Source organism: Parasteatoda tepidariorum, chromosome 6, assembly GCF_043381705.1.
Source record: "Parasteatoda tepidariorum isolate YZ-2023 chromosome 6, CAS_Ptep_4.0, whole genome shotgun sequence".
In the NCBI taxonomy this organism is placed as follows: Eukaryota; Metazoa; Arthropoda; class Arachnida; order Araneae; family Theridiidae; genus Parasteatoda; species Parasteatoda tepidariorum.
The window spans coordinates 85,837,940-85,850,511 of NC_092209.1; the positions used below are offsets into that span (position 1 = coordinate 85,837,940).

The following is a 12,572-nucleotide window of genomic DNA, read 5'->3' on the forward strand; positions in this document are numbered from 1 at the left end:
TGAGTTGTTTATAATTTCTTTCATGCCTGTTCAACAAATCTTAAATGTAACAAAAATTCGCAGCCAAAAGCGCTTCAAAGTAGATTATTTTGAAAATAAATAAAAAAAACTTATACATCAGTGATTCTGCTCTTCCTTATCTTATCTGTTTCAAAGAAGGAAAAACGTTTTTCTTTTGATAAATACCAAAGCGTCAAAAAATTAGTATTTCAAAAGTTTACAAACCTTGAGCTCATCAGGAATAACCTGTGATAAAAGATTTACAGCTCAATAACTGTGATTAAAAAAACAACTTTAGACATACTTATTTTATTACATAATTCTCTTAGTAAAAGTTCATAATTGAATCCCAGGTTGAATGAAGGAAAATTATTTTCTACTTTTTGACTCAGTAAATAATAATTTTTTTGCTGTATATTCTATTTTATTGTATCTATTATAGTCTGTGCTCAGGAGTGCTGTACTTAAACATTTATTATGGCTGTGATTAAGCTACCTCTGGGCAAACCTCTACGTGTTTTTTTTTATTTTGTCAGTTTGCCTAATTAAGTGTATTTGGCGATTGTATTTGACGTGACCGATCAAGATATGAATATATCTCCCCCCCCCCTCGAAAGATTTGTTTTACTGGCTAAAATTCAAATAATAAAATAAGTTCTTGTTTTACCCAAGAGTGACTTCCAGTTGATCACCTTCTTAGATGTTTTTCATTAGTTTTTTTTTTTTTTTTTTTTTNTTTTTTTTTTTTTTTTTTTTTTTTTTTTTTTTTTTTTTTTTTTTTTGATTGCCATTGCTACCTTTGTATAGGGAAATCAGAGTAGGAATATTTCTGTATCCTGTTCTGTTGCGCCAACTAAAATCGCCAAGGTGCCAAATAGATTTTAAACTTGCAATTTTCTTTAAAAAAATGTAGATTTTTGCCCGGGGGATCTACGAGTTATACCTTTCGTGCTCGTCCCTTTCTGTGATGTTTTTGTAGTGTCTCACAGGCCACTGCCCAGAATTTGCCAAGAGTTGGTGACTATTTTGCCACAGATCATGATCCGGAAATCTCACCATCTTAGTGATGATAATTTAAAATATTTTATCTTATAATGAGCGTTGCCGACCTAATTCTGAGCTTGCGACTATCAATGTTCAACTCTGTAGCCTTGCAATTTTGAGCCCTATCTAGAAGACAAGGGAACTCCTGGATCATGACATTATTATTTTCTATGCTCTTATTGACATTTTATTCTCCAAAAACGTTGGTCTAATATTAAAGTAACATAACATTCTTTAGCTATATTAGTCCTTTTTGGAGTTATTCTGTAACAAAATTGGAATTTAGTAAAATCTGCATACTTGATTATTCAAATTGTAATTATACTTTTTATAATTATACCTAGTAATATTCTGAAAGGCAGCTCATGGTATTGTCGAAGATATGATGGAAGCTCAGTTGATTTCATTTAACAAATGTGAAAATGAAAACTTTCTTTTATTTGTTTAATTGCTGGGTAAAAAAAAAACTTTACGTAAAAAACATTGCATAATTTTAGTTCTATAGTGCTAAACTAATGTATGTTATACTTTTTGTGTTCAACTCCAATAATCAATCATATGCTTAGATTAAATTGGTTGGTACATTTGAACAGGATCTTGAAATTTGACAAAATTGGTTTTGAACTTTGTAAGCATTAACTTATGTATACATATATACAGACACACATATATATATATCAGTGTTCTCCCTTTTTAGAAGAACGGCCCATCCTGCTTGCACCCTCTTTGCTTTTTTTGAAAAAATAAACCGTCATCCCTTAAAAGAACTGCCTTTTTATTCATATTCCATTTTAAAAAAGATTAATTCTCTGTTTAAATAATGATTACACCCAGGTATATTCTCAATTGGTTAAATGTTTGCAAGTATTTATTTTTTTCGGGGGAGGATATTAACAAATTGTTTAAGTGATTTTAAAATTATTTTTTAAATAAAAACTTTTTTATTGAAAAAATGCACTTTTAAATGTTGATTTTCTCATGATTTTTACTTTTAATTATAGAAAGAAGCTTTAAAGTTGTTTATCAATTAATCTTTTTTTTTGTTTACTTTTTTTGAAAGAAAAAAATAATGCATAGATATTGTCTTTTAACATGATTGATTCAATTATTTTATTTGCAATTCTTTTATACTTATTAATTTTATGCTAAGAGCATTTATCTGATGCAATACAATTTGAACACTAGCATTCAAACAAATGCTATACAACTTAATTTTTTTTTATATCTCTACTCTTTAGATCTGAATCATCATAGAAAGACTATCAAAGTGAAGTATTGGAAAGAACATGGCTTCAAAAGAAGGTGACCTTATAACTTTCGTAAAAGATTTCTTTGCTGGAGGCACATCTGCTGTTATTTCCAAAACAGTTGCAGCACCTATCGAGCGAGTGAAATTAATTCTCCAAGTCCAGTATGCATCCCAACAAATTACTTCAAGTAATCGTTACAAAGGTATAACATTGTTAAACAGAAAAGATCAATAATTATTCAGAAAGAAATAAGTGAAGCAATGCATGGAAAAACTTCGAGTTAATTAAAATTTAAGAGTAAATTAAAATTTGTGTTAATGCAATTTGTAAGAAACTTGATGACTGTATTACTTATTTTAGGTGTTTTCTATGTCACAGTTCGTGAGAAAAAAGATGTAGAACAGAAAAAAAAGAGCTTTTTTAAGAGCAACATAACTTAGTCATGTTGTTTAAAGTTGATCTCAGTCATACTCAGGGCCGGATTAACCTATAGGCACACTAGGCACGTGCCTAGGGGCTACAAAATTCAGGGGCCTACGAAAAACTTGGGAGAAAAAAATTTGTTGACAAAAATAATTTAGCTTTAAAAACAACAAGTGTATTTTGCACAAAATTATGAAGATACGAATAAAAATATAATATTTTTCGGTAATAAATTATTTTGCAGAATCTTATGATCTAATATATTACTTTTTTGGATTCAACGAAATCTTGTATTATGCTGTCGAATTCCAAACTACGCAAAATGTCGTATTCAATAGACATAAATGCGAGCGATGTCAAACGATCTTGATTCATTGTTGAACGCAAATTATTTTTTAACAATTTTAATCTGGAGAAAGATCTTTCTCCTTCTGCATTTGATCCAAGAATCGACAAATATATTCTTAATGCAATGTAAACATTAGGAAAAGTATTCTCAAGTTTATCTTTAATTTGAGCCTTCAACATTTCTTGTGCAGATTTATGTTCATACAAATTTGAAAATAGTAAAAATTCATCTACAAAGTTTTCCTCTAAATCGAATAAGTAAATTTTCACCAAATTTTCCGCTTTTAGTTTAATCTCAGATTCTGACAAATTTTTGTGAACAAGAAAACCGAAATTATCGTACAAATTACTGTAAGCTTTACGCCTTTTAGTCATTTCTGAAATTAATACATCTAAAATGGCGTAATACGTTCCGGACAAAAACATTTGTCTTGGATTCTTGGTCACCAAACAATGAATGCAAATCCAATTGTTGACTATAATTTATGATCCTGAAAAATTTATATAAAAAAAACATTGGTCAATTGAAAATGACTAATTTGAAAAAACGTGACTGACATTTTATTAAAATAGTATTAAATCATTTTTTTTTTCTATTAGTAAACATTTAACCTACCTTGCAAATTTATTTAAAAATAATTTCAAAAGATTTACTTTTGACAATGTTAATTTCCTTCACTTAGTTATCATAGTAGTATCATAAAAACTATGAAGCTATTTGTAGTATAAATATTTCTTGTAATTAATCTCACTATCAATTTCGCTGTTTTCTTTGCTGGTTTGTTGTTGTATTGTTGATGTGAAGTGTTTACATAGTTATCGATCGAACTAATCATAATGGTATTATCGATATCAACGGCAATATCAGAAGTATCTTGGTATTGCAGATAAAGTTCGATAAACAAATTTTTAAATTAAAATCCATATTAATAAAAATGTAAAAAAAAATATGCAAGAAAATTTTAGCATATATTTTGAAAAGAGGGAAGGGCCCAAAAACCGCCATGCCTAGGGCCTACGAAAGGTATAATCCGGCTCTGGCCATGCTTCATCATTGTACTCTTTTAATTAAATCTGGATGGTCAGAGTATTTTGTCAATCTGGTAAAGTCATGGAAACGTCAGGAAACTTAGCTAAATGTGTAAGGTTCAAAAAGTCTGATATTTATTTATTTTTCGAAAAAATTGGTAAAAATTTTTTTAAAAATTTATTTTCAACCCTTATTGCACATGTAAGTGTTTTGTAATGTATTATATGTTTAGGAATAAGGCATAACTTAAAAGTAATAAGAAAATTTATGGCACAGGCTGTAAAACTTGGAGAAATTTGCCGAAATCAGTAGTCAATCAATTTTTGTTTCGCGTTTGTGGCCATCCTGAGAATAGACAAAACTCTAATAGACTGAAACATTGCATTTAAAATATTTCTTTTTTCTCATATTTATTTTTAGTTATTACTTTTATATACATTTTCAATTCCTTTTAATTTCTTTTCTGCTTAGGTATGATTGACGCTTTTGTTAGGATACCTAGAGAACAAGGTTTTCTTAGTTTTTGGAGAGGAAATTTAGTCAACTGTATCAGGTTCTTTCCAACTCAAGCTCTCAACTTTGCCCTTAAAGATAAATATAGGTATATTTTTCTTGAAGGTCTTAATAAAAATACGCAATTTTGGCGATATTTTGCGGGTAATCTTGCTGCTGGTGGTGCAGCTGGAGCTACAACTCTGTTTTTTGTTTATCCGTTAGACTTTGCGAGAACGCGCTTGTCTGTTGACATTGGCAAGGCTGTGGCTGATCGTGAATTTAAAGGTTTAAATGATTGCATCAGAAAGATCTTCAAATCTGATGGCATAGTTGGACTTTACAGAGGTTTTAATGTGTCCATTCAATTTGTTATTATTTACAGAGCTGCTTATTTTGGATTATTTGATACGGCCAAAGAGATATTGCCAAAAAAGGGAAAATCATCCATTTTGATTTCGTTTACCATAGCTATGATTGTGTCCACTATTGCTGGTATAATTTGTTACCCTTTTGATACAGTAAGAAGACGTATGATGATGCAAAGTGGTCGCAATAAAGCTGATTTTATGTATACCAGTACAATGGACTGTTGGAATAAGATAGTTAGGCAAGAAGGCGTTGCTGGTCTTTTTAAAGGTGCTTACTCAAATGTTGTTAGTGGGTTTGGTGCTGCTTTAGTACTTGTTTTGTATGATGAAATAAGGAAAAAACAACCTATGCATTCATAATTTCTAAAAGAGTTTTAATTTAGTTTAGACAACTTTCCTTTATTTTATATGGTAAAAAAAATTTTTTTTTATAACTGTATAACTTGAACCAATTTTTATATCAATTGAAATAATGAAGCTTACATAAATTTTATCCTTGTTAGAGGCCATTTAAATATTACATAAAAACTTAAGACAAGGAAGAGAGACAAATGCAAATTTTAAAATTATTGATTTTAGGGATTGAAAGATATGAGATGGCTCAGGGAATAGAGCGTCCGTCTTCCAATGAGGTGAACTGGGTTTGAATCCCAGTGACAGCTGGTCGACACGAATCCTGCATCCTGTTTGCCCCAACCACAGTGCCGACATAAAATGTCCTCAGTAGAAGAGGGATCATGGGTTACAGTCCCCTTGCCGTCGGGCTAACCGTGGGGGGTTTTTGTGATTTTCCTCCCCATGTAATGCTAATGTGGGTTAGTTCCATCGAAAAGTTCTACACAAAGGCAAATTTCTTGCAATACTTGATCCAGAAGTTCCCTAGTCTTCTGGATTGGGTTCAAAATTACATGGCTGCACAGTTAAACATTAGTCTTAAACCTAAAAAATTGGGTCGGCTATTGAATGACAGTTATTAAATAAAATAATTTGTTCATATTATTTTAAAAATTTTCGTTCCCAATCAACAATGCAGTAATCATATCATTGGTACTGTTTACCATCATCATATCTTTTAAATGTTCTGTTGAGGAATCATGCCAGTAAATTACATTTGTATAAAAATATTAAGCAGCACATTTACTGTGTCTTGATCTCAAGATTATTGAAATCCTAGTTTCAAATTGTTTCATTAAGAAAATCTTGAGTTTTATTACGAATTTTAATTGAATGTTGAAATGAGGAAATAGTTACTAATTAATACTGCATGTTTTTTTAACGTAACAGTAATAAAAAAAAATCTGCTATTGATTTTAATGTATTATAAATTGTTCAGTACTCTATTACTAAAATCATACTGAAAACAAAACTTTCTTTTTGAAACAAAGTAACTCTGAAATTATTAATTGTACATTTTATTTTTATTTTGTAATGAAATTTCCTAATAGTTAGGTAGAGCTAATTAATATTTCTTTTAATTTGTCAATTGCTCTTTTTTAAAAGTAGTCTGGTTTATGTCTACTGCTTAAAAAATATCTTGATTTTAGAAAAAAAATTCTTGAGTTTTTTTCTTTGACCCTCTATGAAACCTGGCTGTACATAGTTTAATCTAATGACTGAAAATACATTTTACGAAAAGTATTGAAGTAAAGTATTTTTCATTCTTATTAAATTAAAAATATTCTACTTCATTATTTTTCTGCATGTTTTTTTTTATATTACTGATATTAGAAAATATTTTTATATTAGAGTTTTTAAACTCACATTTTTATATTAAACTATATTTTGAAATAACTTAGCCTATTTGTAAGAAATATATGGTATTTTTTTTATTGTACTTTACAAATCTAGCTTATTTTTATACCATGTTTTTATAGATTATTATAAAATCTGAATTTTATAATCCTTGTACTGAGATGAAAAAAAATTGACATATTTATGCATATATCTGCGCATAAAATGTTAAGTCAGTAATTTAATTAGGTACAATACAATTTTTAAACTTTAAAAAAAGGTCCCTTAAACAGGAGGGTTTTTTAAAAAAACTTTTATGTGTAATATTTTTATTGCATTAATATCTATTTTTTATGAAAGTTATAATTATATTTATTACTGTTAAAAACTAACTGTTGTGCCTATTTCATATATTTATAAATACTCTTGCAAGTTCCTATATTATTCTGCAACATTATTGCTATAACTGTATCAACTAAGACTTTCTTGTAAAAGTATCAAGTATAAATGCAATTAATTTATATTATTTCCTAGTCCAACTTATATTTTAGTGCACATAATAAAATTGTTATACTCTGAATAACTTTTGATCTGATTATCAGATTTTTATGTACCAAGTTGTCTCTTCACAGTTTGAAGAACACACATGGACTATGCTAATTATTAATTGCTGGCAATAATTTTAATTTCAAAGTTAGATACAAAAACTCATTATCTCTAAATAAACTTACATTTTCAAATTTTCATTTGGTCCCTGTAAGTTATTCAAAAGACCAATTAAAAGTTTTAGCTCATAGTTTAGATTAAAGTGTTATTTTTAATTTTGTGTATCTCACTCGAATTCAATAAATTTTTTAAACTTTTATAGAACTTATTTAACTAAAAATACAAAACAAAAATAACTCTTTTATTATAAAATCAAAAAATTCATTTGAAGAATTAGTTAAAATTGTAAAGTATAAACCTTTTAACATCCTTTTAAGCATTGTAATTTTTTATGAGGAAATTTAACATTTAATCAAGCATATTAGGTTAGCACTCTTAATCTAACACATGATAAACACCTTTATTATTATTAATAACCAAAGAAGTTTGAAATTTCAAGGTATAAAATGTTTAGCATTCTCTTGAACAAATTACATCCCTTAAAAAGTGTAAAAGTTTTATATCTTACAAATCAAGATTTTTTTATATAATTATTAAAAGTAAAAAATTATGATATCCATAAATAATTCCAAAGATGTAATAAAGTATGCAAAAAATAAAATCAACACTTTCCCCTTCCTTCTCACTTGCATCAAAATAATAGTATGAAGCTTCTTTCCTATATCTCATGCCCGTGATATTTCTGGGCTGACAATCTATTTCTAATGCCTGAAATCATGTTTTTTTCTAAATCTATATACTAGATGGCGGTACCAAACTATTTGTAATGTGTTTAAAGATAGTTTATTTTAAACTAGATGTCAGCACTCATCAAACATGTGAGCTAACAATTAACCCAAAAATTAAAAATGAATACATATATTGGATATATAGTTATTTTTATATAATTATCTGAAATAAAAAATGGGCATTTTTATAATGACTTTCTTAATAATCATGTTACTATTATTTTGAAGGATTAAGGTGTTAAAAACTTACTTGACTAAAATATTCTCACCTTATTTTACAAATTGTAGCTGTCCCCGGTAACCTCAAAAGTAAAATCCACCAAAACATGGTATGCTTAAATGGTTATTATAAAATTGTGCCAATTTTATGATAACCACTTAATAATTAGAATTAAAAATTGCAATAACTAATTAAGTAACCTCTACAAATATTGAAGATTGCATATTAATACGTACTAATCCAGTTATTCGGTCAAAGGTTATTCAATGTGGTATTTTTTATTGTGTGCTGTTTTTATCAAAAACGAAACTACTAATCAATATTTTCATTCTTCACATCTGTACATATATTGCTGTTGAGACATGTTTTAAAATGTTTTATTTTGAATCTTAATGTTCAAATATTCTCAAATTTTTATCTTCTATGGCACTATGAACAAATTATTTCCTTTGAGAATTGTTTTAACTTTATTTTTATGAGTGGTTTTAATTCTATTCAATGCTAAGCTTATATTCTATTTCCATGCTTTTCTAAGAAGAAAAGTGAACATATTTTATTATCATATGTTGTTGAAAACTTAACAGAATTTATTTTTTTCAGAATTTACAGTCGTTACAGAATTTATTTTTTAATATTTGTATTGTTTTTTTTATTGTTAATAAATTGTTTTTTCTGAAGTGTTTTTCGTTATTTCATTGGTAAATCTTAAGTTCCCTTTGGATATTGGTCTATGATTCTCATGTAGTAGTGTGGAAAGGGGTTCAAGTAAAAATAAACGAGAATAACCTATACTTATGCTGTGTACCTATTTTTCTAAGCTACAAGGATGAGTTATACCTAGGGCTGCAAGTTTGTCGCGGGAAAAAAGACCCCAAATTCGCTGAAAAATCGGGGGAAATTTTGAAAATTACACAAATTCTAAACATTAAAAAAAAATTTATATAAATGATGCAAAAGACAGAAATTGCGCAAATAATAAAAAAAGCTTAAAAATACACAACAAAAGTATTTCTTTGAATTTCAAGCAATATTAATATTTTTATTTAAATGAACAGAATTTTGGTACAAAGTATTGTACATTGTCAGATTATTCTCATTTATCCTTCGTATTTCATCACTTAATACATTTTTATACTTAGAAAACGATCTTTCTGCGTCAATGCTGTTTTAGAATTGCCAATTTTGGAGCGTTCGGTCTTTGATTTCCAAAACTCGATCAATTTTCCTTCACCAACGCGCAATTCCTTAACCGTTGCTTTGTAAGAAGTAATTGCTGTGAAAACTCAAACATTCTACATTCAAACTACTAGTTGCAAGTCCCTACCAGCTACTAGTCCCCCTCCCCTTCATCTAAGAAACTGATCCATATTTAAGAAATCACAAGAAGCCGCCTAGGAAAAATTAACTGGATATGTAGAAAGGCAGTAGAAATTTCATTGCCCAGTGCAATAGCAAGTATAACAATTTTTCTGTCAAAGATTTGATTTATAACATTTTCCTTCTTTTGTGATTCCAATTTCTTTTGTATTCTTACTGACTTCAGGAAGGTAACTACCCTCCCTAAGTGTAGAAAGACCACCTTAGTTGACAAGATTGTGATTATCTCTGAACTATTTTCATGTCATTTTGTGATTGATTCACTCCCCTAAATATCTAATCAATTTTACATGTTCATTTTAAGGTTCAGGAAAATAAAAAATTCTGTTTAATAAAAATGAAAAAGAAATCAAATTTTAAGCAATTTTCGCGCAAGTCAAGACATATTGAGAAATTCGCGGATTTTAGGAAAAAAGATGACAATTTTGCGGAAATTCGCGCCGCAACAAACCTGCAGCCCTAGTTATACCTCTTCCAGTTATTTTCAATGTTCTTTTCTTGATCTCATATTATATTAAATTATTGTTACATAAATTCTAATTTAATATTGAAATATTATATTTGATTTAGTTTTTGAATAAGATACTATTTCATTTTAAAATTCAATGGGATCTAAGTAAGAAATATACAAGTTAAAGGTTGCATGGTTTGTAGTTGTCCCGATATTCCTGATTAAGAAATATTTTCTTCCGATTTTCAGCTTTTTTCCTGATTTTTTGTGTGTCTTTAAATGTTATGGTTTAAAGTTGAGAATTTTGGGATCATTCACTAAACTACTTATATACAAAAATGTTGAGCAACATTTTAATTGTGTTTTTGTTTTAAAATTAATAGTAACTAATTGATGTAGGCTTTTTTTTTTTTAGCTATAAAATTTTTATAATAATCTCAATCTATTATGAGTTGTTCAGTGCTCCACAAATAAAGTTATACAAGAAACTGTTAAAACTTTCTGTTATAAAAAAAGTATTTCTGAAATTAAAAATACTATATTTCATTATTCGTTTGCTATAAAGCATGCCATTATTATGATTAACTAAAACGAATTAAGTTTTTTTTAGTTTGTCATTTAAAATTTTAAGGTTGTTTGGTATGTGTATGCGGTTCTAATATATCCTGATTTTTTTTTTCTTAAATGTTTATTATTTCTTTGGTTCAATATACTATAATGGATGAGGCTATCAATTTCTAAATCTCATTTACTGCTAGAAAATTTTTTTATCTTTTTGATATTTTGCTATAATTAAAGAAATTTTAGCTAAGCATTTAATATAACATTTAAACAAGATTTTATAGAATTTAAGTCAAAAATTTATCTTTTCAGAACTAATTTACAGAAACCCTTAGTAGTATATTGGACAAAACTTCTTTGAAATTAAAACATCGAATTTAGTAAACTTTTGCATGCATCTTCTGGCTAATATTGATTAGCGGTGGGATAAAAAAATTTCGAAATCAATAAATGTTAAACTGCTTTGGCAAAGTGGTATAGAATTGAAAAAAGAAAAAAAAACTATTTTTTATAATATTTATACCATGTTCTATATAATATGTTTTACTCGAAGAAAATAAATCCTTTGTTCAAACTCTAGTCAATTCTATCTTGAAAAAATAAGCAAAATGTCCATGTATTCGTTTGAAAAATCATGTCCTCAGACTTCAAAACAACTAGAAAACTCTTTATTTTCCACACTTGGCAAGTGGAGACTAAAAAAAGAGAATTAATATTGTCCTCGCTCTTCTCTTAAAACTTTGGGAAAATATTTGTTGCATATTGCACTACATTAAATAAAAATAGAATTCGAAAAAAAATGGGTTTTTGAGATTCAAAACGGCATGACCCCTGAAAGGATTTTATGGTCAAACCAATTCATTTGTTTGAATTGGTTTTGTCATGTTTGAAATGTGTGTTTCGTATAATGACATGACCAGAGAGATATTGAAAATTATATTATTTTGCAGATAAGTAAGACCCAATAATCTCAATTTTAAAAAAAATTAAAATTATGAATTTATAATTTTTTTCTAAAATTCTTGCAGTATTCCTGGAAATCAAAAATATCCCAGTAACATTTGCAAATATTAAATTTTGAGCAAATAATTTAGAAAGCTGTGGCACTGAAAAAAGTAAACGTTTAAACCCGTGGTTACATTTTTGTGTAGGAATTTCTTAAATTATTGGTATCGAGAGCATTTTCATGTAAATGTATGTCTATTTATAAATATTAAGTAAAAAAGAATCTCCATAGACATTAATTAAAAAATTTCAAATACTCCTAAAATATCTAACTATTATATTTTTCATTAAAGTCCTTAGGGTTTTTTTTTTTTTCCTATTATTCCCATGATTTTTCATCTCTATATGCTCTTGTTCAATGTAATGTAATTCCCTCTGTGATACCAGAACCAGAAAAGTCCATGCCCATTTAGGCAGTTGGGAAGCAGAGGCAGTACCAAATTACCCATTAGGCCATGGCCTGGGCCCCCCAATGATAAGGGTCCCCCTTAAAACGAATTTTTTGAAAATGAATTTAAAAAAATTAGAGAATAATTTTTTTTTTTTTAAAAATCAATTTCAAATATATATTTAAATTTTTTCAAAATGGTATGATTATTTTTTAGTTCTAATTTAACAAAATAAAGTAAAATTTAATTTATTATTATTTATTCTTATTTTAAATATGCCTTCTTAAATGAAAAGATATATAAATACTTTTATATTTGAATAAATAAAAAATATAGAAAAACAACTTAATCGGAGGGCTCCAAAAATTTGAATGGCCTAGGGCCCCGAGCAGAGGCATACCTAGGAAAAAAAGTGCCTGTGACAAATCTTGAAATGGTTGACCTTTAAGAAACATATTTTCTATTGCTTTTTTTTTTTTTTTTTTT

The 12,572-nt window shown here is 27.9% G+C and overlaps 1 protein-coding gene across 1 annotated transcript; it reads left to right on the top strand.

The window, feature by feature from the left end:
* Window positions 1–64: 64 nt before the first annotated feature.
* On the top strand, window positions 65–5,576 carry LOC107449087 (ADP/ATP translocase 2-like). Its single transcript, XM_016064519.3, has 3 exons — window positions 65–391; window positions 2,283–2,496; window positions 4,567–5,576. Exons 2-3 carry the CDS (start codon window positions 2,331–2,333, stop codon window positions 5,316–5,318), a joined length of 918 nt encoding a protein of 305 aa, XP_015920005.1. The 5' UTR covers window positions 65–391; window positions 2,283–2,330; the 3' UTR covers window positions 5,319–5,576.
* The last annotated feature ends 6,996 nt before the right edge of the window (window positions 5,577–12,572 follow it).